This window comes from Solanum pennellii, chromosome 10, assembly GCF_001406875.1.
Source record: "Solanum pennellii chromosome 10, SPENNV200".
Classification (NCBI taxonomy): Eukaryota; Viridiplantae; Streptophyta; class Magnoliopsida; order Solanales; family Solanaceae; genus Solanum; species Solanum pennellii.
In genome coordinates, this window is record NC_028646.1 from 765,077 (window position 1) to 791,239 (window position 26,163).

The 26,163-nt window shown below is 31.5% G+C and overlaps 5 protein-coding genes across 5 annotated transcripts; 2 read left to right on the forward strand and 3 right to left on the reverse strand.

Annotated features, from left to right (window-relative positions):
- Positions 1 to 3,090: 3,090 nt before the first annotated feature.
- On the reverse strand, positions 3,091 to 3,921 carry LOC107032603 (early nodulin-like protein 3). The gene is made up of 2 exons (XM_015234200.1): positions 3,711 to 3,921; positions 3,091 to 3,497 (listed from the first exon to the last, which is right to left on the reverse strand). The coding sequence occupies exons 1-2, from the start codon at positions 3,919 to 3,921 to the stop codon at positions 3,091 to 3,093; spliced, it is 618 nt and encodes a 205-aa protein (XP_015089686.1).
- A 3,414-nt stretch (positions 3,922 to 7,335) lies between these two features.
- Positions 7,336 to 13,580, forward strand: LOC107002110 (nudix hydrolase 2-like). The gene is made up of 9 exons (XM_015200022.2): positions 7,336 to 7,549; positions 8,790 to 9,002; positions 9,770 to 9,835; positions 10,248 to 10,385; positions 10,883 to 10,960; positions 11,037 to 11,087; positions 11,205 to 11,239; positions 12,372 to 12,480; positions 12,970 to 13,580. Exons 2-9 carry the CDS (start codon positions 8,844 to 8,846, stop codon positions 13,177 to 13,179), a joined length of 846 nt encoding a protein of 281 aa, XP_015055508.1. The 5' UTR covers positions 7,336 to 7,549; positions 8,790 to 8,843; the 3' UTR covers positions 13,180 to 13,580.
- LOC107002106 lies at positions 13,110 to 26,120 on the forward strand. Its single transcript, XM_027912490.1, has 2 exons — positions 13,110 to 13,203; positions 25,349 to 26,120. The coding sequence occupies exon 2, from the start codon at positions 25,448 to 25,450 to the stop codon at positions 26,090 to 26,092; it is 645 nt and encodes a 214-aa protein (XP_027768291.1). The 5' UTR covers positions 13,110 to 13,203; positions 25,349 to 25,447; the 3' UTR covers positions 26,093 to 26,120.
- LOC107002108 (fasciclin-like arabinogalactan protein 1) lies at positions 16,637 to 18,304 on the reverse strand. The gene has a single exon (XM_015200020.1). The coding sequence runs from the start codon at positions 18,148 to 18,150 to the stop codon at positions 16,903 to 16,905; it is 1,248 nt and encodes a 415-aa protein (XP_015055506.1). The 5' UTR covers positions 18,151 to 18,304; the 3' UTR covers positions 16,637 to 16,902.
- Positions 22,594 to 24,227, reverse strand: LOC107002109 (extensin-like). The gene has a single exon (XM_015200021.2). The coding sequence runs from the start codon at positions 23,971 to 23,973 to the stop codon at positions 22,789 to 22,791; it is 1,185 nt and encodes a 394-aa protein (XP_015055507.1). The 5' UTR covers positions 23,974 to 24,227; the 3' UTR covers positions 22,594 to 22,788.
- Positions 26,121 to 26,163: the final 43 nt, after the last annotated feature.

Here is a 26,163-nt window from a genome sequence, read left to right on the forward strand (position 1 = left end):
GTAATTATTTTTTAAAATGTATTAATTTATGTAATTTTTCCTTTATTAATTCTTTTTAGGGCAACTTTCACATATAGCAAACAAAAAATTCATATTTGTATGCTATAGCAAAGTTTGCATAATTGCGCTCCATAGCAAACATTAAAACTGTATAATTCGCTATACATATACAAGTGTATAATTCGCTGGCCTAAATTGTATAATTCGCTGGCCTATTTCGCTGCAATTGTATAATTCGCTATCCTATTTCACTGCAATTGTATAATGCACAATTGTATAATTCACTGCCTATTTCGCTGCAATATTAAGTGTATAGCAAGAAGATATATGTTTTTTTCTCGCTTTATACAAAAACAGAAACACAATATATACACTTCTGTTGTATAAAGCTAGAGAAAATTGTATTTCACTGCAACTGTATAATTCGCAATTATATAATTCGTTGGCCTTTTTCCAAGCAATATTTGAAGTAAAATGTTTGTAAATTGTATAATTAAGTGTATAACACGAAGATATATATTTTTGCATGTGTATATACAATTTCTCTCGCTTTATACAAAACAGAAACAGAATTTATACACTTCTGTGTATAAAGCGAGAGAGGCGAGCGAGAATGGAGAGTGGCGAGCGAGATTTTTGGGAGAGAGACGCCTGACAAACTTTAGCTAACGTTTGCTATGGAGCACAATTAAATAAAACCCTAGCTACTCAATTTATTTTAGGTTATTAGTTTGCTATTATATACAATTTTCCCTTCTTTTTAGGGAAAATATGTTTTAATTTGGAAAAATTAGTGTCTTTTAATAAATAATTATTGATTTTTTAGTAATTTTTTTATTTATTACCATCTATAGCAATACTATGTTAAATCTGCAATATGTACTAAAAGTGAATTAATTATGTGATATATACATATTATAACTGTTTTTAAAATATATTATGCTTATTTGGTAAGAAGTTGACACATTGTATAATAAGTGTACTAAATGTGTGATAAATATATTATTCATCAATAAAACTTGTTACATGTGAATAATAAATTGGTCCTTATAATATGAATTAAACGTGTATTATAAATGTATTAAAAGTGATCAAGTGAAAAAAAAATGTTATTGCTATAGATGGTAAATATTTTTTATTTATAGCGTATTTAGGTAAGTTTCCCTTTTAATTTTATAATCTTAAAAATGTATTTAAAAGTTGTCAAAACGGAAAAAATGTTCATTTAGAAATAGATTAAAAAAGAAATTAAGACGAACAAATTGAAATAGAGGAAATATATTCATCTTTGCTATTTTTCTTTTCAAGAATTGATTTTCATACGACTTACTTGAGTCGAGGTTCCTTGATAAAATGACTTTATTTCATTCTTACTTGTTTCGAGGAAAATATCTTAATGAATTTATTAAGATAATTTCTTCAAAGTTACTAGAATATTTAAGATAACAAATGAAAATGGTTCGATCAAAACTAAAACAATTTCTTACATTTTTTCACATTTGACCTCTAAAATATAAAATTCTAGTCATTATTTGAATGAATTTAATTTTTAATACCTCTCTTCCATTCTATGCTCTCTCTCTTGCCTCTCTCCCAATCTCGCTCGACTCTCCACTCCCTCTCCTAATCTCGCTCACCTCTCTCCTCCCTTTCTAATCTCGCTTGCCTCTCTCCTTCCTTTTCAATCTCGCTTGCCATAGATACAAATACATATGTGTAATATACAATTATCTAACGATATACATATACAAGTCACATCTCTCCCACTTTTTTCCCTCTCTCTCCTAGTCTCGCTCTCCGAATTGTTACATGGGAGATTAACTTTTTTTGCTGGTTAAGCTCAGTCCCCCCAATCCCCACTGCGCAACGCTCTATTGTCATTCATGCCCCAATATAATCCCCTCTTTCCCCACCCCCACCCCGAATTTTTTGTTATATAAATTGTTATATTTCATTAAATATAATTTATATATTTGAAAATTACATAAATGTTATTATAAACCATAATAATTAACATTTTAAGCACAAAAATATACCAATAAAAAAGAACTTGATTAGGTCTTAAAATTTTAACTGTATCAAATAAATCAAAATGAAAAATATGCATAAAATAATTGAGATTTTGTCGCTAAAATAAAACGCGATGACATTTCATTTATAAAAAATTAGGGCAAGATAACTATTTGTAATAAATATAAAAAATATAACCTGAAAAATATAATTGCACGTAGCACTTAGAGGCACTGCAGTAGGTAAATGTGTAAGTAAATATCAAAAATGCCCTTCTGATAGATAAAGAGTAAAACAGTTTTCAATCGCGTTTTCTTTATAATTATGTGTTTCTTCTCCTTCCCATGCTCAGATCTCATGTGATAGGTTTTTTACGCGGTTAAACAAATTTATACTAATTACTCATCCTAATTATAGTTTGATATAATTACCACTCTCGACTAACATTATACATTAATTACATTTGCTTACATCGAATTTGTATAATTAGCCACATTTGTGTATGTATAATTCGCCAGAATATACAAATACATAATCATAATATACTATTATCTAATCAACATATATATATACAATTCACCTCTCTGCCCTCTCTTGCTCGCCTCACTACTCCCTCTCCCGATCTCGCTCGCCTCTCTCCCATTCACTGTCCTCTCTTGCTCTCTTCACTATGATAATACCTAACATATTTAGTCAAAATAACAACACTTTAAAATATTTGAATGACAGTATTTTAAAAAATAATATGTATTCTGATTTGGGTTTAACTTGTAATACGAATTTCAGTATCACCGTTTATGATTTATATTTCGCATTATACATATTACAGATGTTTCATTAATTTTTTTTATTTTTATGCAAATTTATTTACATATTCATCTAATATTTACCTAACTTTGATGGTAAAACAAAATTGTATACCTACAATGCACCTCATTCAAACTGATAACATAATAATATATAATGAATTCAAACTAATACAATGTTAATCAAATTTCAATCAAACAACTTCAAAAAACTACAAAAAAAAACATAATAATATATCTGAAACATGAAGAATATATTAATTCTTCTACATAACTACATAAGCAAATAGAGAAAGACCATAACACCCCCAAGAGCAGTAACAAAACATGAAAAAACAGAAAGTACTGTGGTGGAATTAATCACTGGTGGACCCAAAAAGTCCGAGCTCCACCCATCTCCACCGTCACTCCCACCACCACCACCACCAACAGCCGGAGACGGTGAAATCTCCGGTGCGGACGCCGGTGAAGAAATTTCAGATGGGTGCATTACACGAACAATGATTCTTTGGCCAAATTTGCAATTATTTTTCTGGCCACTTATGAAATAGTAGAAGCCAGGATGGCTAATTTTGTAAACTGTCTCTCCATTTTCAAATTTGGAAATTGGGCTTGTTGTGTTGCAGTTGAGATAATTAGCCGGAGTTACTTCAAGTACTGAGTCGTCTTTATACTTGAAATCTGTATTTAAAAAAAATAATAAATTAACTTAAATAGCCGTTAAAAAATGAAATATGCATAATATATACTTAAATTAATTAGCAACTGTAAATATTTTTGGCTAAACATGCAAATGTGTAACTTCCCCTTAAAAATGTGCAATTTTCAACATAATTTGTTGGTCGCGAATTCAGAAAATTTTAAATTATCGATGAGATTCTGATAAGAACTTACAAAGAGTATCTCCGATATGAAATCGATTTCTAGCAGCCCATTCGTTATACGTCTCAGATTCATTACCAATTGGTGTAATCCAACCAATTTCACCACCAACTCGAAATTGAAAAGATGACACGAAGATGTTTGAAACGATCATGAACGTAACAACAAGAGAGAGAACAAACACGTTAAATCGATAAAGTGAAAATTCAAAATAAGTAGCCATAACTAGGAAAATAATATGAGCTTAATTGAGTAATTAAAAGCTAAGGATGAAATTAATTAAGTGCTAAATAGTTCTCTGTTCGAGTGTAACTTTTTTTTTGTGTATATATATATATAGTAGGAATAATTAGTTAGAAAATGACAGTTAATTAATTAGTGGGTGAAAGAAGTGGTAATTAGTGGGTTTAATCAGTTTTTCTTAAAGGCTTTAACAGTTAACATTACGTGACTTATTGGATGATTAGTTAATTTTCATAACATTGGAATTATTAGTAATAGTGAACTGTGAATTTAGAAGATTTAATAATTATTAGGTTAAAATTATGAATCCGTTTCTATTAAAGTACTATACATAATTTAAATTGTGAAGATCATGAAAGAATGATAAGTATTTTATCGTTTTTAGTTGTAAGTTGTGGCATGAGTTCTAAACTAAATTTGTTGTTTTTTCAAAAAAATAAAATTAAAATTAATTTTTTTATATATAAATTTGAATTAATTATATTCAAAAAAAAGATGTTCTAGAAAAACAAATTTTAGACAAAACATCATTACATTACATTTTCAGTTAATTGAATTCAAACAAAATCTGGCCTTGACTTTGAATTCAAACAATAATCGTTGACGGATTTGTTTGCCTAATGTTACAACTTTGACTAGGAAACTCATTAATTAGAAGTGAATATATAAATACATATCACATATTTATTAATTTAATGTAAATATCGATATAATTTTTACTATTAATTTTTCGTTCTTAATAAAAACCTTTAGCCTTTTTGACAAAGATTCAAGTATCTAAATTTTAAAATATACGTTTGATTATAATATAGGAATTTAGTTGTCATAAGAAGAATAGACTAGATATAACACAATTTCAGTTTATCGATGATATGATTTTAAATAGAAAGGTATGAAAATCATATATCAAGACAAAAGATTAGTAAGTACGTACGTAGTTGAGCTTTGTCTCGCTTTTCGATAGGATTTAGCTCAGTGGAAGTTCAGTAGCACTGTATATGTGGTAGTATTAGCCGTATACATGCAACCTCTTGCTTTTGATATGTGTTATCATTTGTTGCCTATTGTGTTTCAGTTATCGTATTATATTATTACATAATTGACATGTTTTTTTCACTATCGTAATTCTTTTTTCATAACTATTTTGATTTAGTAGTCTTTTAACAATAGTCTCTCTATCTCTACCTACAAGGTAAAGATAAGATATTGCATTACACTCTAATCTTTTCACACCTTTTATAAATTACACTTGATATATTATTATCGTTGTTAATTATCATATTTAGCATTATTTAAAATATATTCTTTTTAAATTATAATCAAATCTACAGCTAAACATTTATTATATTAATCATGTCAATAAATTTAGAATATAGACACCTAATTAAAAAACCAAAAGTCTTCTCTGTATCCACTTTCTTAAGACCGTACAAACGAATGATTTGAGTGTGAACGATGCGACTTGCTTGGAGCTTAAGGCACACTTAGTGCTTAGGTGTCAATGTCAATGATTGATGGCTTGGAACTTAATAAATTCAATGTGATCGTACAAGTAGAATATGTAAAAAATATAATTTACGTTTATATTATTTTTGATAAATTTTTAATATATTTTTTCTTTAGTTGCTACAATCACTAAATCAGAAGTAATTACACATAATATGTATGACTTTTAATAATTGAAAACAATTTTAACTTTGAACTTTCTCAACTTTGTCGGTTGACATCAAGCTTAATAAAATAAAGAAATTTTTAAATGTTTTAATTTAATTAAAAATATTATCAAATGTATCAAAATGACATCTAATATTGTGGTCTTAAAATGTCATATGAAAATTGAAATTGAAAAATTATTAAAAGAAAAAAAAGACATTTCCTTAAACAGAATAAAAAGAAAAGAGCAAATAAATTAAAACGAAAAAAATAATATTTTATATCATAAATTTCAAAAATATTCATTTCTTTTTAAAATTTTATATCAAATCAACATTATCACATGAATCACATAAATTGAGCAAACTAATATTAACATTAATCACATAAATTAAAAGGAAAAATGCCTGAAAAATCCTTCAATTTTAGTCGAAATTGTTGTTACAATACTGAACTTTTTGTAGGACATTTTACCCCTACACCATTTAATAGTGTATTTTAAAGATATATATATATGCCGACTAGTATTGTGTCCACGTGAACATATACCTTTAAAATACACTTTTACAAAGTACAGGATAAAAATCCTTCATAAAATTTGATATCATGATAATAATTTCGATCAAAATTAAAATATTTTAATTTTTTTTTCAATATAAAGACCAGTGTTTTAAAAGACTTCTGGGACTCGCCTCGAGGCTCGCCTTGGGGCGGGAATCTAGCAAAACGCCCCGAGACTCAAGTGTGAGATTTAATTCTGCAAGACTTACGGCCTAAGCGCTTGACTGTACGTCCTAAACACGCCCAACGCGCCCAACTCTCAGGACTCGCCTAACATATCTTACGCAAATTATGTGTAAAAATCTTTAATTAACATTGTTGACCCTCATAATTCTTGAATAAATGAATGATATGTAACTTTTTAATCTATAAAGATAACAAGATTGAGAGTAACTCAAACAATAAATGTAGTAGCGCATATTCACTATTTGGTAACATTATGAAGGTAATTATATATTGCGTAATATTTTTCTTGAAAATATGTAGCGAAATTTTAATTTTTCACTTATTATTGGTCTCATGATTTTATCATAAGCCTCAAAATTATCATATTTTATTTACTATTTGAAATTAATTTTATTTTTATTCATGAAAGAGTGATGTTTATACTATAATACTTGTAAGCTTATTGATTATTTTCTTTTAGGGTTTGGGAGGGGGGATAAATTGTATAGTATTATATTTCTATATATCTATATATATATATATAGATATATTTTGAAATAATGATTATTTTATTAATAGAAAGTTAAGATATTAGATTATTTATACTTGTATAGCCATGTTTTATTATTGTTGACGTAATGATATTTATCAAATAGTAATTGTAATATTTTTTTCTTTGTTATAAATTATCAATAATTATCTCAAATAAAAATCCTAATACAATTTCTATATATTATAGCTTTTTCATAAAAAAATTATATATAAAATTATTGAAAGGACTTTAATTAGTAATAAAACTACAAAATTAAATATACATGAGACTACGTCAATTCATGAAACTTATATATACCCGTATCTCAAGACTTACACATTATTCTATACTATATAAAACGTTTCACCTCACATCTCCATTTTTTTGAATACTGATAAAGACTATTTTATCAACATTAATTGGTCACATAAATTGAAATGGGCAGATACATCTTATTCATTCATAGTGGCGGCTTTTGTAATGGAATGGTAACCCAAATGATGCAACCAACTAATTAATTGGCTTATTTGTTGGGAACGTGTTAGTGGAGTGTTCATCATTCATTTACGCATACGGCGCACACTAGTTTCTTCGTTGCTACAGTACGCCCCACCCCCGCCTATTTATATTCAGTATTCAACTCACTCCAATTTCACTTGCAGAGTTCTCGTTCTCAGCTGAAAACTCCATTTTCAAGGTAATTTTGAGCTTCTTCCTCAGTATTTTATCATTGAGTGTGAACATTATTGCTATGAATTTACAGATCTCTAGTTGTTGTTTTTTTCTCGATTATGTATCAATTTTACTCTATTTACTATAAATTTGTTTGTACATTTTTCGTTTTTTTTCTAGATTTTACCTTGAAAAATCGAGTTCGTTTTGTCTGCGTTAGTGATGTGGAGCAATTTTAATCAAACAGTTTGAGTTGAAATTCTGCTTTGCTTAATCGTATGAATCATGTGTATTCATTATAATTTGTTTTTACATTTTTCGTTCTTCTAGATTTTACCTCGAATAATCGAGTTCAGTTTGTCCGGGTAAGTGATTTGGATCAATTTTTATCAAACAGTTTGAGTCCTTGACGTGAAATTCTGCTTTTCGTAGTCGTATGAATTATATGCATCAAATTTACTCTATAATTGTTTTTATATTTTTCATTCTTCGAGTTTCTACCTCAGAAAACTAGTTTAACTAGTTAAGAAAATGTATTTCTCTGATTTTTTGGAGCAATTTTTATCCAACTCCTTCACGTGAAATTCTTCTTCGAGTATTATCTCAATTTGTAATCGTATGAATCATATGTATCCGTTTTACTCGGTTCATTATAATTTGTTTATACATTTTTCGTTCTTCTAGATTATACCTCAGAAAACTAGTTTAGTTTGTTGAGAAAATGTATTTCTGTGATTTGGAGCAATTTTTATTGAATAGTTGGGTCCTTTGCGTGAAATTTTGCTTTGAGAATTATCTCCATACGTAAGCTTATGAATCATATGTATCCATTTCATTCTATTCATTAGGATTTGTTTATCTTTTTCTTACTTGGACTGACTGTGAAAAAGCTTTTCATATAAGCGGAATTTGTTTTTATTACTTTTGACTCGGAAAACTAATTTAGTTTGTTACGGATGTATTTCTGTGATGCATGAAGTCATTTTCCTGTATCTGTGATGGTGAACAATTGTATTGAGCTTTTTTGTGTGTTTAGTCATAGTTTTAGCTAATGCTGAACTAATTTGGAGTTGAGACATAGTTGATGATATGATCTCCATTTTTGTTAAATAAGAGGTGTATGTGTGGTTAGGACGCATGACTAGATATCCAGTGTTAAGTAGGAATAAAACGAGCTATGGCTTCGTTGGCAAGTTCCAAACCTATTAACTCTAAATTCTGGTTTTACCTCTGCTTTATATTAATCCAGCGATTGTGTTTTTCAGGCGTCCAAGCAGAAATTGTGCTGCGCAAATTTGGACTAAGTTGAGGTCCTATATATGGAGAAACTAGTATTTCAAAATGGTGTCAAGAAGGATCAGTTGCTTTCTGCAGTAAATGATTATCATGGTGGAGTTATAGTGGAATTGAAGGAGTCTATGGACCCCAATGTCTTTCAAAACATGCTTAAAGCTTCATTATCCAAGTGGAGGTTGCAGGTATGCTGCCTTTTTTCTTGGTTATGAGTAAAGATGAGCATTATCTTGATGTTGACTGCTCACCTGTTTGTAGCTTCCCACTGAATTATGTTTGAAAAGTAGAACCAACGGACCACAATCGTATTTATTTATTCGTTATTTATGTTATTGTATGATGATGACCTGAGTTGAGCTTAAATGTGTTGAGAATTTAATTAAATAATAAAAGTGTGCTCTTTTTAATAGCTTAACTTTTAGATGAGATGGTCACATACTTTAGCATGGTATCAGAGCAGCAGATAGAGGTCCTGTGATATCTCACCATCCGATTGAATCTCACTGCCTCCCATATCAAAAAGAATTTCCATGTGATCTCTTTTCTAACAGCTTGAGATTTTAGATGAGATGGTGTGTGTTACATCTTACACCTCATGTTTCCCCCCTTCTTTTAAACCAGGAAGAAAAGCACAGTATGAAGAATTAAATGAATCTTCTTTTAAACCAGGAAGTTGTGTTACCTTTGTGTTTGTGGTTGATGTTGTATAGATGAGAAGCTTTTATTCACAGCAGTGGTGGTGAAAACTTAATTTGCTTTGGAATTCGACTCATCAGTTTTCCAGTTTGGCTGACAAGACTTGCAGTCCTCATAAGAACTAGGTTCCTCGTTTCTTTTATCGCTGTTCAACAGTCTTCAGTTTGCATGATGTTGTGACCCCTTACTATCAAAATGAGTTGTGTGGCCAGAATAACTTTCTAGTTTAGTGTTTATGATATTATATATTTTTCAGGGGAAGAAGGGTGTCTGGATTAAACTACCAATTGAGCTTGCAAATTTGGTTGAAACTGCAGTTAAGGTAATTTCGCTATACTTTTCCGAACTTGAATATGATAGCGTTCATGTTGACATAAGGAGGCTCATGGGATTCCATTTGTACACTTAAATGTGTCCTAGACTTGCTATTCTTACTAGAGACTTGAAATCTGTACCAAGTGCAATATGTGAGTCGGACAATAAAAACTTACCAATAGAGAAGGCCATTGTATGATGACATTGTGATATATCATGCTGTTGTTTAAGATTGTTGAAATTGAAGCTGGATATCACCCTTGAATCTGAATGTACGCCATTGAAATATGCTTTAAGAAACTACATAACAACGTCGTGAAGTTTCACGAACTCAAGTTCTTATGTCGTACTTTAGGTTGAGGAAAATATATCACTAACTTTGCTATGAAATTAACCCAAATGTGTGACATTGACTTCAGGAAGGATTTTGGTACCACCACGCGGAACCTCATTACCTGATGCTAGTGTATTGGATTCCAGAAACTGAGAATACCATCCCAGCAAATGCCTCACATCGAGTGGGTATTGGTGCTATAGTCTTAAATGACAAAAGAGAGGTAACTCAGATCTATTTTTATTGTATAAAACTCTTTGCTCCTAATATGTGTTCCTCTGTGATTGTTCTGTTTCTCTCAGTATCTTACTCCCTGATTGAAAGGTTACACTTCTGTTACTTTAAAGTGGTAATAAAAGCATGCACTCATTTCTTGAAATGGCTTTTCCAGATGATTACATGTTGCAACTAATCGACTAGTGTCTGTCAATCATGCCCAAGTTTATTTTCATTTCATGCTCATGAAAAAAGCTTCCTTACACTTCAAATCGTTCTACTCAAATCTGGATTCTGCTTCACTTTTCAATTCTCATTTGTACGTACTGGTAGATTAACTAATCTATCAGAGATCTATGTGCCTCAATTGTTTGATGGCACATTAATTTTGTGATGGAGGAAGCATCTTTTGATCACTGAAATATTTCATGTCTCGGACCACTATGCTTGAGCCATCTTGGTGCTGATTTTCCAGTCTAACTTTTGGAAATCTTTTGCTTTTAGTTGCTTGTTGTCCAAGAAAATAGCGGCAGATTAAAGGGAACTGCTGTATGGAAGATCCCTACTGGCATTGTTGAAGAGGTATGCACATTAGTTGGAGCTAAAGTCAGCTGCACAACTAGCCTTCTAAACTGTATTTTGAGCTCTTATTCTGCAGGGCGAGGATATATTTGAAGGTGCGATAAGGGAAGTAAAAGAAGAAACAGGAGTAAGTTTATCGAATACTAAAGCCACATAATCAAAATAAACCAACATATGCCATTTTCCTGCTGTACATGTGACTGTTATTGCGTCTCTAAGATTTGTCCGGTTCCATTTTTGGCAGATTGATACTGAATTTATGGAAGTACTTGCATTCAGGTAGGGAAACTGTTGCCATGTTGTTTATGTGAGGAATAATTATTATAATAAGCTATGATCACAAAGGATTTTAGATTAGAGATAATTGTATCTTATGCGTTATGGTGATCCCATAGCCTCCTATTGCCACCTTACATTCCCCTGTTTGAATCAATGTAGACTTAAACTTATTTTTTTTCCCACTTTTATTTTTTTGGTACAATTTTAGTTGCGCTTAAATGAAAAAGTGAGAATTCACATAACCAATTCTAACTTGTTTTGGAGTGAGGCTCAGTTGTTATTAAATAGGTCACTTCTAGTTTTCAGAAAGTGGAAAACGGAAGTGGCAGGGTATAGACATCTGTTTGGCCTAGTGGCTATGCCATAGAGCTTGAAAAAGAAAGGTTCTAGTTTGAATTGAGGCACTTTCCCTATGCCCAACTATATACTTAGACTGTTTTCTCCACCATGTTATTGCTTTAATTGCTGTGATACATTATGGCTAAGAAAAGGAGAAACGGTAAATATGCAAAAAAATATATGAAAAGATGATACTCCCTCCATTTCAAAAAGAAATTGACCTCCTTTCCTTTTTAGTCTTCTTTAAAAAGAATGATTTTTTTTTTGTAACATTTTAATTTCAACTTTAAACGTGGCATGTTTAAGGCCACAAAATTAAAGGGCAATTTTGTACATTTGACATAACTTTAATTTAAGACCACAAAATTCAGAAGTTTCTTTATTTTCTTGAACTTCGTGTCAAGTCAAACCAGATCATTCTTTGTGAAACGGAGGGAGTACTTCCTTTATACCAAATTGAGTATTTTCTGTGAATAAGTGCAACTTAACTTATTCATCAGGGAAATCAGAAGATGATTAGAGTGTGTGTTTGGAGAATACATTTGTATATTCCGAAATGAAGTATACATTTTGCGTAAGTTAGAGAAAAGATTAGTTCCAAGCCATACATCTTTTGGAACTTTTTTGCTGATTAAATGGAACAACTGACTAGGAGGAAATGTTATTTGGAAAAGGACGTAACATCTTGAATGACCAGAGGATTGTACTGTCGAAGTTTCTTGTCATAATCTAAACCTATAAAATGTTATCCATTGTCTGGGTTTCTGCAGCAATAACATTTCTATTTTTACAGGCAAACACACAAGGCGTTGTTTGGCAAGTCGGACTTATTCTTCATTTGCATGATGCGCCCTTTATCATTTGACATTCAAAAACAAGATTTAGAAATTGAGGCAGCCCAGGTATGTCTTAGTTCAAATCTATAGATTTATAACAGTATTCTCGAGTCGAGTGGCCAAGCTAAGAACTATAACAAGAAGATTTTAGAAAATGTAAAAATGACACTTGAGAGTTGAGATCTTCCCAGGGTTTAGCTCAATCGGCAAAGGTTGAGGGACTTATGTGCCAGGTCACAAGTTCGAGTTCTGTGACAAGTGAACTAAGTCCAGTATTTAAGCAGAGTAAGGTAGAGGGTGGGCCCATCATCCCCGAGTTTTAATGTTTACGATTGGCCATAGAGTTGGCTCTAGATGATTTCTTCGGTCATAAAGAGAATGACACTTGAGATCATTCCTCATATCAAGGGGATTCAACAACTTACCTGTATAAAAAATTATTACTTTTGTCCTATTTGTGTAGTTCAACTATCTGACGAAGTAATTCAATTAACCACCTTCAATACACCTGGCTACACCACTACTCGAGTCATAACAAATCTTACTTCCTTTCAGTGGATGCCAATTGAAGAGTATGCAGCTCTACCTTTTGTTCAGAAACATGGCCTTTTCAAGTACATCAAAGATTTATGCTTGGTTAAGGCCGAGAGGAACTACCCAGGGTTTACTCCTGTGCCTATAACATCATTTTTCGATGCCAGCACGAGTTTCTTGTATTGCAACAAGGATGGTCTGGACCAAGGTGCTCTGCAAGTTCATCTCTGACGGAAGATTTGGAGATCGAAACTTGTAAGACTATTTTGATCTAATTTATAAGTTAATATTTTCTCTAGTAATTGTTTCTATCCTCTATGATGAAATTATGTGTATTTTCAATTTTCTTGTCATGGTCTCTCATCGATTTATTTTCTTTTTGCCATTAACCATCCCATGTTCAGAATCGATTGGTCCTATTAATCGGGATCCCATAGGACTCTGACTTGATACTTCTAATTAAGGGTAGAGGAACCTTTAGCATTTCACCAAAACCCCTTTTGGTTAATGGCGGATTAATGTTGGAGGCATGATGAGTTACGCACACCCTTTGCTTTCCTCCTTAGACCATGCATAATATTGTTATTTATCTTTTCATAAGTATTTGAATATATACCAAAGCTTGAAGATCATATGATCCAATTGTTATTAGATGCACCTCTATAAGTGATGTTCAAATCTCACACATATATTGTTTATTCCTTTCTTTTGTTAGAATTGGACCCACCAATGGGAGATGGGTATGTCTGGCATCCTAACATTTCATGTGTTTTAATTGATCCCACGTCATAATGCCTGGTAGAGGCATTAGATGCATGATCTCTTAAATGTTCCTAGAGGTGAATTCATAATTTAAACTTAATGATTCAGTCTTTAAGATTGTTAATATGAGTTTGGATATAATATTTATTGATATCTTACTACTTATATACTCTATAAATAAATTATGAGTTATGTTGGTGGAAGATAGACTAGTGGAATAGTGGAATTGCATGCAAGTTGGCCTTGTACCACCGTCATTGAAAAGAGATTGTCTTACACACTACAAAATCATTAGTTTTGGGACTTGTACAATATAGAATAAGGCAAAGGGAAAAGCTGGTGACATCCTTTGCCTATTTGCGAAGGCAAAGAATTGTGTTCTCGTGTTTTGGCTCATGTAGCAGGGAGCTACAATAGAGGATAAGAATCAACAAATGAGATAAAGACCAAAAGTAACTTAGTATACTTCCTCCGTCCCATTTTATGTGGCAATATTTGATGAAGACTTTAAAATGTTTATCAAATTGCTCTTCAAAAAAGTAAATTTACTTTTCTCTCTCCTCATAAATGTTTTAGAATAGTATAATTTAATTAAGTGGGACCAAGAAGGATAAAAAAAATTGTACATTTAAATACTTATCTGTAAGAAAATATGACATTCTTTTTGAAATTGACCAAAGAGGAAACGGTGCCACATAAAATGAGAAGAAGGGAGTATTATCTTTTTATGATCGAGAAATTCGTCTGAAGATAATCTCACTTCTCTATCCTTTCCAATTAAAGTACGAGAGTTGGGTCATTTGTCGCAATGACTCGAATATGAAACAACTTAGTTACTTTTTTTATCCCAATTTATGTGATAAGTTTTAGTGGGCACAAAATTTAAGGATATGGGAAGTCTATACAATATTTCAAAACAACGGTTGAAGTGAATGATTCCTATATTGAAAAGTACACCTTTATGGACTTTTTTGCCAAATAAATCAAACCCAACCTAGATAAAATGTTGATAGTGTCATTCAATGTTGGTTAAAATAAAGATGTATCACTCTTTTGGAACATAGGGATGTATATTTTTCTCCATTTCTTATGGTCTTTGGGGGCTAAAAAAGTAACTTATTGAGAACCAAATGATTAATTTAAGTCTATACTAGAATTATTGAAGCTAGGGTGATGAATTTGTAACCAAAAACTAATAAAGCCAGCAGTCTTTGTGCTGCTTCATAAATACAAACAACTACCGTCTTAAATTTCAATTAATTATAGTTGGTATACGTATATGGCTAAATTTTTTTAAAAGGAAAAACATGTAAATGATTAACTTCGTTCTAAATCTCTTGATTAATATACAATACAATAATATTGTGTAAAATTGCATTTTTAAAAAAATATGAAAAACATATAAAATGATTGAATTCATCCAAAATTTCTGGATTACTATACAATAGTAGCATGTGTGAAAGTAAAATGCGTTCATTAACTTCGACTTTAGGTTGGATTTTGACCAACCAAACTTGTATTGAATTAGCTATAAAGAGGATGAAAGTGACGATTAATAAGTCAGTGATAGTGTAATCTAATGGTAGATAAGTTTTTAATTGATATTTCAATAAAGACAAATGATACTCCGTCTGTCCCTATTTAGTTGTCCACTTTAGAAAAGAAACACATATTAAGATAACAATAATTAGCATAGCTAAGTTACAATTTTACCTTTATTAAATATGGTTTCAAAAAAGATAAACTAAAACTTAGAAATTTTCAAGAAGTTTAGAGGGTATAATAGGAAATTTTTTTTCTTTTCTTCGTTTGTCAAAGTGGACAAGTAAATAAGGACATCTAAAATATGGACAAGTAAAATAGAGACACAGGGAGTATTTAGGTAACTTCTTTTAAGGGAAAATGCACAAGTATCATCTCAATCTATGTTTGAAATCTCATAGACACACTTATATTATACTAAGGTCTTATTACCCCCTAATCTTATTTTATGAGTAATTCTTTATCTCTTTTCGGCCTACGTGGCTCTAACTTGAAAAAAATAGTCAACCAGCGTTGGGTCCACAAGATAGTGCCACGTAGGTCGAAAAGGGATAGAAAATTATTAATAAAATAAATTCAGGGATAATAAGACATTAATATAGTATAAATGTGTCTCTGAATACGTTATCCCTTCTTTTAACGGTTAAGTCAATACATTGTTATTAAAATGGGGCAACTGCAATAATATTGTAGGATAGAGAGATTTTTTCTTTCAAGAAGTGTTAAACAATGAATCACACAAGGAAAGAAACATGCACTTGGTCCACTAGAAAGCATATAAAGATTTTTTCATGAATGATTCATATTGAATTAAAAATAAAAAATATCCTATAGAATTAATCGAGTTACAACAAGTCATCATCTAATGCTGTAGACAACTATTTTGAGGACCACAAAAACATTGTCAGCTGTCAAAAACTCACAAGCAACGGTGCTTAAGCCATCTACCACTAACCACTCATGTGGTCCACTACAAAACCAAGAATGGAACACAAAGTTTAAAACTTTTTTGGATTTAATGAAACAAGGGTAGACCAATAAGGCCAAAATAAATAAGGGATCCGTTTTATGAAAATAGCAATGGATTGAAATAGGCCAAAATATTGGAACAAAATGATATCATGCAAGGTAAAACAATTTTATGAGATATTATTATTTTAGTTTCACGTCCTTGTGTATATTCGTAGTTTTTTCACTTATTATATCTCGCATTACTTACTGTATTTTGATTTTTACACTATTTGTTGATTTACAATGTTAGTTGTTATACTTTTGACATTAATTTTTATTTTTTGTACTTGGGTTTAACTATACTCGAAGTGAAGCAAATAAATAAGTGGGTATAGACGACAGGGTGACTATTAAAAGTTTGAAACATGTAACAAGTCACAGCACAATAACCAAAAATAACACTCATAAATTAATAAATAAAATACACTATAGTCCAAGAAACAACAAAGAACAAAATAATAAAATAAAGAAGTTTTGAAAAACCCGAAGATAAAAAACACTCGCAAAAACTCCTACCTGTTCTATTACCAAAAAAAAAAAAAAAAGGTACAAAATAACAATTTCATAAGATAAATAAACAAATAATTATTTAACGATAAAAGTTCTTTTAAATTATAATCATATAAATAAAAAAAAAACTCAAAGCAATAAAAAGAAAAACCACATACTCAAAACTCCGGCAACCACTGGTCCAGCACTGTAACTAAACGCACTGTTATCATCTGCCGTTGAATCAGCAAAATCGTCACTTGGACCATCCGCCGGTGAGTCCGCCGGAGTATCAGCTGCCGCCGGCGCCTTGTGTTTCTTCTTCTTTTTAGATGGTTCAGGTGAATCGGCATCTGGTGCCGGTGCCGGCGCCGGAGTATCTGCGGAAGCTGAAGCCTTGAATAGTTCCTTAGGCATTAGAACTTTATTAATAGTGAAAATAGCAATAGGCTGTTCATCAATAAGAGTTCCGGTGATCTTCGCCGTCACAATCTTCGTCTTTAAAGTCACTGTATCGCCGTCATTTTGAACAACGAAGTCATACTTCTTAGCTCCATCGGTAGCTAAAGTATTCATCACGCCATTGTTCGATTTCAAGCTCGCCATAGATTGATAAACCGGAACCCCATGATACTCAAGCAACGACTGCTTCCCGTCGGCAGTCAAATTCTTAAACTTAGGCATAAAATTCTTCATCGCATCATCTCCAGGACAAAACACCGTTAATCCACCATCAGCATTCTCATCAAAAGTCTTCTCAGCAGGAGATTTCAACAATGTTTCAGCAAAAACCCTACACCCATGAGCCGACATAAGCGAAGTCAGATTCATCTGACTCGGTTCCGGCGTCGGAGCTTCAGCTGAAGCAGACGGCAGCATCGTACTAATCTGTATAACAGATATATTATACGGTATCTCCTCAACAGATTTAACAAAAGTAGCCGGAAGAGTACCATGATTCTCCGCCGGCCCAAATCCAACTTTCCCACCTTTCAGATCTGTAATGTTAACAAACCCAGTCGAACCAGGAGCTGAACCGGTTGCCTGAAACATAGTTGCAGCTAACGCAGTGCCATTAGTGATTTGATGAAGTTTCTTCGCACCGAAGTAATCTAAAAGTACGTGAAGTGAAATGACGTTTTTGATAGTGTAAATGGAGAGATGCTTAGAGAGAAGCTCCTCCATGCCGGCGTTGTCGACGGCGCAGACAGTTATGGTTTCCCGGCTGTTAATCTCGGCGGCGAGATGGGTTTCAGTTAAGTAATGGTTGAAAGTGGAAAATTGTGGGTATTTTGCTAAAATATGAGTGATATTGTGAGCTGAGGTTGTATGTGGTGAAAGCAAAAGACCTAAAGAAAAGACCACCATGGCCACGGCGGCCATTGACCGGAGCTGCATTATTGCTAAAGAGAGAAGAAAGAGAAGCAGAGAGAGAGAGAGTAAACACTGTGTGTGTGAGACAAGAATAGTTGACAGTGTGTAGCAATAAAAATAAAGGTTGGGTTTAGGGATAAAGTAGATCTCAAGTGTGTTGTGAGGTGGGAAAAAAGTTTGAAAATTTTTCCATACTTAATTAAAATCTCGAATTTAAAATTTAAAAGAAATATATTAAAATATCATATTTAGAAATAAATCATTTAATATATGAAGTCGAGTTTAATCATGATTTCTTTTAAATATTATTGAAACTTCATGATAGCCTACGACCACAATAACTTTTAGCACATCCTTTGTTTAGATAGATGATCCTGAAGGTTTTGGGGAAACAACTCTTAGATTATTTGTGTTTGGATTATTACTCTCCAAATTAACAAAATAATTTTTAATGGTATTTTCTTTATATTTTAAAAGTGCTTATCGAGTTTCATTTTTGAAACTCAATTAAATTTAGTATGGATAAACTTAATACTAAAAAGAATTAAATATTTAAAAAGTTATATAACAAATATTATAAATTGTAATTCTATTCATAAAAGTGTGGTAATATGCCCTTAGTCCCATTTTAATGGTTGTTTAAACTATTTTCATATTTAGAAACGAAAATAATGACAGAATAATTTATTATATTTTAGCTTTAATGACAATTAAAATGAGACATAAAGTACAAAGTATAATAAATTTAGCCTAAATGACAACTAAAACGAGACATGATAAAGTGTATATTTAAAGCTTAACTTTTGGAAAGCAAAATATATATTAATATGGATCGTAATAGGGTGGTGCGATCGTTTTACAAGCTTTATCAAAGGAAAAAAAATTTAGAAGTCTTTTTCGGAATATCACCTTAATCTAAAATGTGTGAATTTAAGTTATTGGACTGAGTATAAAAATGATAAAATATATTCAAAACTTACTCCGAAACAGTAATAGTAGTACAGAATATGATACAAATATGACATGAAGTCTTGTTTGATTAAAAAATAAATTATTTCAAAATTATTATTTCACCGACAATAGAAAATAAAAATAATATCACAATCCTAAATTAAATTATCTCACAATTTATTTAAATTAAATATGAAACAAATTTATTTTAAAACTAACTTCATAATTAATTAGCATTTATCATCTTTCTTTGGTACTTCCTCTGTCCGAAAATGTTTGTCATGTTGCGTTTATCAAAAGTCAATTTGACTAATTTTTAAAGGTGAATTTGATCATATTAATTCGATATTTTAAACAAAAAAATTAGATATTCTAAAACTATATGAAAAATACTATAAATTACAATTTTTGCATATTAATATGATGAAAAAATGCATCTTAAAATATTTAGCCAAAATTTTTATAGTTTGATTCTAAAAATAAAAACCATGACAAATAATACCGAACGAAGAGAGTAACAAATAAGCTTAATGAGTTATTTGATACGAGATATAAAGAATGATAATTTCATAATAAAATATTGAATTATTATTTTATTTTATATTTAATTTGAGATATTAGATATTTGATCAATAAAATAAATTATTTCATATATAATACAATATTTTAATTTACTTTAAATAATTTATTTCTAATTAAATGATTCTTAGTATTTGGTTTTAATTTACTGAGTGGCCGTTAAAGTGGGGTACTGCTGTCTGATTCTTGTTTTCTTTTGGTTCATTTCTGAAATTCGTGCTCCTTTTTTTAAAATTAATTAACTGCATACCTTAGTTTTTATTAAATTAACTTTTTTTTTTCGTTTTTATTTGTTTATTTCAAATTTTACAGATCACTTAAAATAGTAATAATTAATATAAATATTTTATTGATAATCTTATACTTCAGTTTTTACTAAGTTATCTATTTCATTTATTTTATTTGTCTATTTTAAATTTTACATGTCATTAAAAATAATATACAATTAATATGAATCTTTCTCTAATAATATTAATACTAATTAATTTTGAAAAATAATTTTAAAAATAGGATGAATTTGCAATACAAGTAAATTACAACTATTTGATGAATTCATTAATATTAAAAACATATTATTGAATGACTAATATGACCCCCACCAAATCCAGCTGACATCTGGTGGCAATATAAAATCCACGTGTACATGACAGCACAACCACTGACGTGTCCACCGACAGACTCTATAAACTTCTACAATTTTTTTTTTATTTTTTTTAATTTTTAATAAAACTATTCGAAATTTAAATTTAATTATTTCAATTAACACATCTCAAATATTAAACAATAGCTAATGATAAATACATTCGCTTTCTATTCACAAAAATCTGTTCCACTATGGGTGTAACTTTATTTTTCGGCCAAATACATAAGCAGACTTCTAAACTTGTTAAGTTTTTTCCCTTAGGTACCTTAACTACGTCATTTTTCTATTGAATCATTGAACCCCCATAATTTGTTTCGTTTAAACAAACACCGTTGTCTGATGTGGAACCAGATTTGTGAGGGGTATTGATAGAGGATACATATGTTGCTCCACAAATCATTAGTCCAATTGATAGTGAAAATATTTGAGAATAATTGTATTTTACTTAATTCATTTGAACACATTAGAAAACAAATGAGACTAACACGGTTTGTCTTCATTTCTTCAATCAAAATTATTACAATACAAACACAGTTGAAGACATTGACAATAGAAAAGCTGATCAAAATCAACCCACAGTGTTTTAAAGAAACAAATTATGGGTGGTTCAATGATTCAGTTGAAAAATGACGTAATTGAGGTACCCGAAGAAAAAAACCAAACAGTTTAGGGATTTGTTTATGTATTTGGCCTTATTTTATATATTTGGCCTTATTTTTCTTACCATTCTCTTTTTTCTTTTTTCGATTCTTTAATGAAATCGAAATATTATTATATAGAAAGAAAAATAAAATGTTAAGTTTTTCAAATTGGTAATTGTTTGTGCTATGTCATGACATAAAATGACAACTTAATTTTAAAGAATAATCGACTATGATTGAAGACTTTTTGGTATATATTTGCCACTGAACAACTCATAATTAGTTGTGTGCTAAATGTCACACTATGAAATACCTACGAAATATATATCATAATGAATTCCTTGTACATTCATAGTGATGAGCTAATACAATTTGCATCAAATACTATAACTTTCTATCTCCGCGAGCTAGAATTTGTGTATATTATATTTTCTTCGACCTTAATTGCATAATTATGTTGGGTATATATTGCTGTTGTTATTTGAGATTTCGACTGATTTAGATTTGAGTCATGCATGATTAAATTTAAAGGTGAAATACTTTTAGAAAGCATTTATTTTTTAGATTTCATACTTGAATCTGAACCATTGACTTATAAATAAAGAAAGTCTATTTATCTAACCACATTTTTGACGAGAGAGTTCAACTTATATTTACGTAATCGTCTAAATAAGGATTATCAATTTTATTCTTCATCTTTAAAATACTTTTTTTTTTAGACTTCAATTACAATTTTGTTTTTAAAACTTGCCAAACCAAGTGTGTCATAAACTCATATAGTAATGAGCTTATTCAAACAAATATTTGTATGATACATGATTGATTTGGCTCATTACTATGAGTCGTACAAGGAAGTTTCATACATACATCATTTATTTTGTTTTATACAAATTCATTATTGGATATTCATACTAGTATTTTATTTTGTTTTATACAAATTCATTATTGGATATTCATACTAGTATTTTGATTAATTCAATTTTATATGTATAAGGTTAATTTAAGGGTGAAACACTCTTAGCTAGGCTTTTTGCATACTCAAGAGTTCAGATTTATGATTAAGGATAGAGAAACTTTATTCATCTCACCACAATTTTAAATGATTTTGACAAGCAAGTTCAATGTGTAAATACATCATTGTCTAAATAAATTTTAGATTATTACTTTCATCTTTTTACTTTCAAATACTTTTCTTTACTATGATTACAAATTTGTTTTTAAAACTTTGTCAACTTTAATCATTAAGAAATTCAAAAAGCAAGTTTTGTAGACTTTGATCATTACAAAGAAAAAAGAGTTTTTGAGGCCCATATCCAGTCTTACCATAAGTAGTTTTATAAACTTTTAAACTATTATTTCTTTCTCCCATCTCTTTATCTTATCCATTGAAAATTATTTGATTTTTAGCATCAATGCACTAGCCTAAGGTATTAGTGATATTAAATATTAGTATACAAACAAAAGAAATTAAAAAATTACTTTAGATCACAAATTCAAATCCAATGTGCTTAAGTTCGTGTTAGCTTGTCACAATGCATTTAACCTTTTAAGGCGTCTTAATTCGGAATTGATGAAGTGTACTTTAAGGTAAAGAACATACTAGTTAGGTTGAGTCTAATATCTAATCGATCGAACTGTAACTATCAAGACATGTTCAATATAGTAACGTAATAATATTATTATTTGAATCTTCTTACGTGAAACTTCTATCTCCGCTACACGCATATTAAATGGAAATCTCTACATTTTTCACATAAATAAAAAAATAAAAATGTATTACAAAGAAGAATATTACAAAGGAAAAAAAATATATCTACATATACATAAAAATTGGGCCTTTAATGAACTTCAAATTAACAAAACAGCCCAAATAGCAAGCCCACTTAGAAAAGTTGGCGCTTTAAATTTTGAAGTTCCCGCGGAAGTATCAGTCACAACGCTTCGTGAACTCTCCGGCGAAAAAGTGACCGGTGCCGGAATTAGAGCAGACAACATCTCTGGTGCCTCTGACGGAGTTATTGAAGTTGAAGGAATACTTGCGGATATTGATGGAGTCACAGCGCTTGTGGGAATATCTGATGGTGAAGCTGCCGGAGAGGAGAATACAGGAGCAGGTACTGGATTTTCAATCACAGAAGATGATGGAGTGAGCGCTGGCGAAATTGTTTTCGTCGGTGATATTTTCACCGGTGAAGCGGATGGTCTCATTTTTGGAGACTCAGGCACTGGTGATGTTGAAGGAGTGATCACCGGAGTTTTTAATTTCGGACGAGGAGTAATTACAGATGGAAGCGGAGCAGCCACAGTGGATGACGGCGTTTTCGCAGGAGAATTTATAGGCGAGACAAACGGGGTAGACGCCGGCACCATTGACGATGCTTTAGGAGATATTGCAGGAGTGATGACCGGAGTTCTAAATCTCGGCCGAGGAGTCATTGCCGATGTTACCGGAGCAGCAACGTTGGATGACGGCATTGGCGCAGGAGAATTTATCGGCGAGACAAACGGAGGAGACGCCGGCACCATTGACGATGCTTTAGGAGATATTGCTGGAGTGATCACCGGAGTTTTAAGTCTCGGCCGAGGAGTCATAGCCGATGGTACAGGAGCAGCAACATTGGATAACGGCATTGGCCCAGGAGAACTCATCGGCGAGATAGACGGTGTAGACGCAGGTACCTTTGACGATGCTTCAGGGGATATTGTAGGAGTGTTCACCGGACTTTCAGAAGTAGCCTTAGATGGTTCCGGAGCACTGTCATTGAACGATGGAGTCCTAGCCGGCGAAATTGAAGTCGTCGGCGGAGTTCTCGACGGAGATTGAACCGGCGAAGCAAACGGACTACTTTTTGGAGACATTGTAATTGCCGGAGAAATTTCTGGAGTGGCTGGAGACTTGTCAGGCGATGCATAAGGACTCGCCGGAGAAAATACCTGAGAAAAAACAGGGGCATCCAATTTCGCCGGCGATGCTGCTCCATCGGAGTTTATCACATGAAGCAACAATAAAGCAATGGTAAATACTCTGTACATTTTTATAGTTTAACAAAGCGATATCACGGAGAATATCCGGTGGCCGGAAAATTAAACAGAAGGAATAATTGATATCACATGGAATATTCCGGTCACCGGGAAATTAAACGGAATGGATAATCACTAATGTTAATTAAAATCTGATTTCTGATAATTAATATAGTAATGTGAAAACTTAACGTTGCAATTTTGTGAGGAAAAAAATCAAATACCAAACGTTGCAACGTTTAGTTTTACAAAAATATTTAAACAATGGGGTTTAGAGCTGAATTAGTGATGATTAAAAAAAAACTCCAAATGCAAAAATTAACTTATTGAATATTAAAAAAATAAAAATAAAAATAAAATAATAAAAAAAGCTTATTGAATATTAAATATTGAATTATTCAGTTTGTTGAGTAAGATTGAATTTCATTTCTCCATACCCATTGTTAGTAGATTTATAACCTTTAAATAAAGAGTGTTTTGCTATAAAATATTTAACTTATATATTGATTTAACATTTTTTGATATAATTGGTAAATATTTTATCTAATATTTACAAGATAAAAGTAAATGTACAATTTGAGATGTATATTTTCATTGCAAAAATAGTTTTCCTCGTATTTATTAGTAGGATCGAAACGTGAATTCATTCAAAATATAACTAAGTTAATTGTATTTATTTTCTTTGTAGTATTGATATGAAATATAAATCTATAACTATTTCAGTTTTTTATGTGTATTAACTTCATGAGTTTTTGAAATGTGACATATGGACTTCATTTGATCTCAATTTTTTTATATATGACTAACTGACTTTCTTTGATTCCAATTTTTTATGAATTTATTCGTAACGATCAATAAACAATACTCTTAGTCTCTCCAGGATCGAGTCACATGTTAGAAGTTTAGAGATCACAAAACACAAATTTATAATTATCTAAGTTTCCCACGTGTATTATTTCATAGAATTTTCATAATTTATCAAATCGACTCTGTTTGACCCTAAATTCTATGAATCCATTCACGTGATCTAGGAGCGATACTCATTGCCTCTATAGGACTAAATTCATGATTATCTAAGTTTTGGGAGCTTATAATAGTATTAGTACATGATTTTTCATGCGTATTAGTCCAAATTTTCTTATTTTTTCGCAAAATATAAAACACTGAATTTTTATTTTTTTTATATATATACCATTCCTAAACCAGAAGTAAAACAGAGTACGCAGAATTTTGAAGAGTAGTAATACATACAGTTGAACCGAAATTCATTTTCACAGTGAGCTTCTTTGTGTAGTGTTAGTGTTTATCAATGGAAGATCAATTAGTTCTCTCAAATTTCTGAAGTTTTCTTTTGATTAGGGTGTGTTTCTGTGTTCTTTCTTTGAAGCATCTCGTATTGTTATCGTCAAAATCAAGAGTTGAATTGCAAAATCGAGTTGTAACAAGTAGTCAAGAACTTAACCCCAACTTCTTTCTTGAAGAAGCCATGGAAGAAAATGAAGGTGGGGGGTTGGGGGATGGCCATTGGAATGAAGTTATTTCAGCTCTTGCGGATGATGGGTTTCTTGTTGAAGAAGATGATGATGATGATTGTGGGGATCTTCATAATAATATGAATGTTGGAGAGAATTTTCTTCAGTCAGTTCGGAAGAATGAGGAGGAAGAGAAGGCGGTTGAGCTGCGTCAGAAGACTGGCAATGCTGCTGCGACGGCTGCAATTGTAGCGTCTGGGATTTCAAGTGGAGTTGATGGGTCTAGGGATATGGCAGTTAGGGGGAATGAAATGGGAGAAAGGGATTGGGAACCGGCAGCAAGATTAGAGTCTTCTGTTGCTGGTGGGATAATGATCGAGTGTAGTGATCCGTTGGGTAAGATGGCTGATTTAGCGAATAATGCTAGCAGTAATATTGAGAATCGAGAGATAATTCAAAGGCCTACTGCTGCTAGTGCTAATGCTTTAGGAAATGCTAGGAATGTTGGGAGTTCAGGGAACGGTAATATGGTTAGTGGGAATGCAACCGGTAGTATGGGCAGTATCGGGGCCTTAGGTGGAGGAGACGGTAGTGGAGGGACGATTTTAATTGTTGTTAAAATCTGCTTTGGTGGACGACAGATGCTGAAGTGGAGTTAGAGCTAAGCAGATATGGAGCTGTGAAGGAAGTTGTGTTTTATGATGAAATAGCTTCTGGGAAGTCGAATGGA

What these genes read in the sequence shown, in the direction of transcription:
- LOC107032603 (XM_015234200.1), bottom strand. Translation starts at nt 3,921, where the DNA reads ATGGCTACTTATTTTGAATTTTCACTTTATCGATTTAACGTGTTTGTT. An exon ending in TCATATCGGAGATACTCTTT is followed by an intron (nt 3,498 to 3,710) that starts GTAAGTTCTTAT and finishes TTTTAAATACAG; the next exon opens with ATTTCAAGTATAAAGACGAC.
- LOC107002106 (XM_027912490.1), top strand. Translation starts at nt 25,448, where the DNA reads ATGGAAGAAAATGAAGGTGGGGGGTTGGGGGATGGCCATTGGAATGAA.
- LOC107002109 (XM_015200021.2), bottom strand. Translation starts at nt 23,973, where the DNA reads ATGTACAGAGTATTTACCATTGCTTTATTGTTGCTTCATGTGATAAAC.
- LOC107002108 (XM_015200020.1), bottom strand. Translation starts at nt 18,150, where the DNA reads ATGCAGCTCCGGTCAATGGCCGCCGTGGCCATGGTGGTCTTTTCTTTA.
- LOC107002110 (XM_015200022.2), top strand. Translation starts at nt 8,844, where the DNA reads ATGGAGAAACTAGTATTTCAAAATGGTGTCAAGAAGGATCAGTTGCTT. An exon ending in TGGTTGAAACTGCAGTTAAG is followed by an intron (nt 9,836 to 10,247) that starts GTAATTTCGCTA and finishes CATTGACTTCAG; the next exon opens with GAAGGATTTTGGTACCACCA. An exon ending in TAGAAATTGAGGCAGCCCAG is followed by an intron (nt 12,481 to 12,969) that starts GTATGTCTTAGT and finishes ACTTCCTTTCAG; the next exon opens with TGGATGCCAATTGAAGAGTA.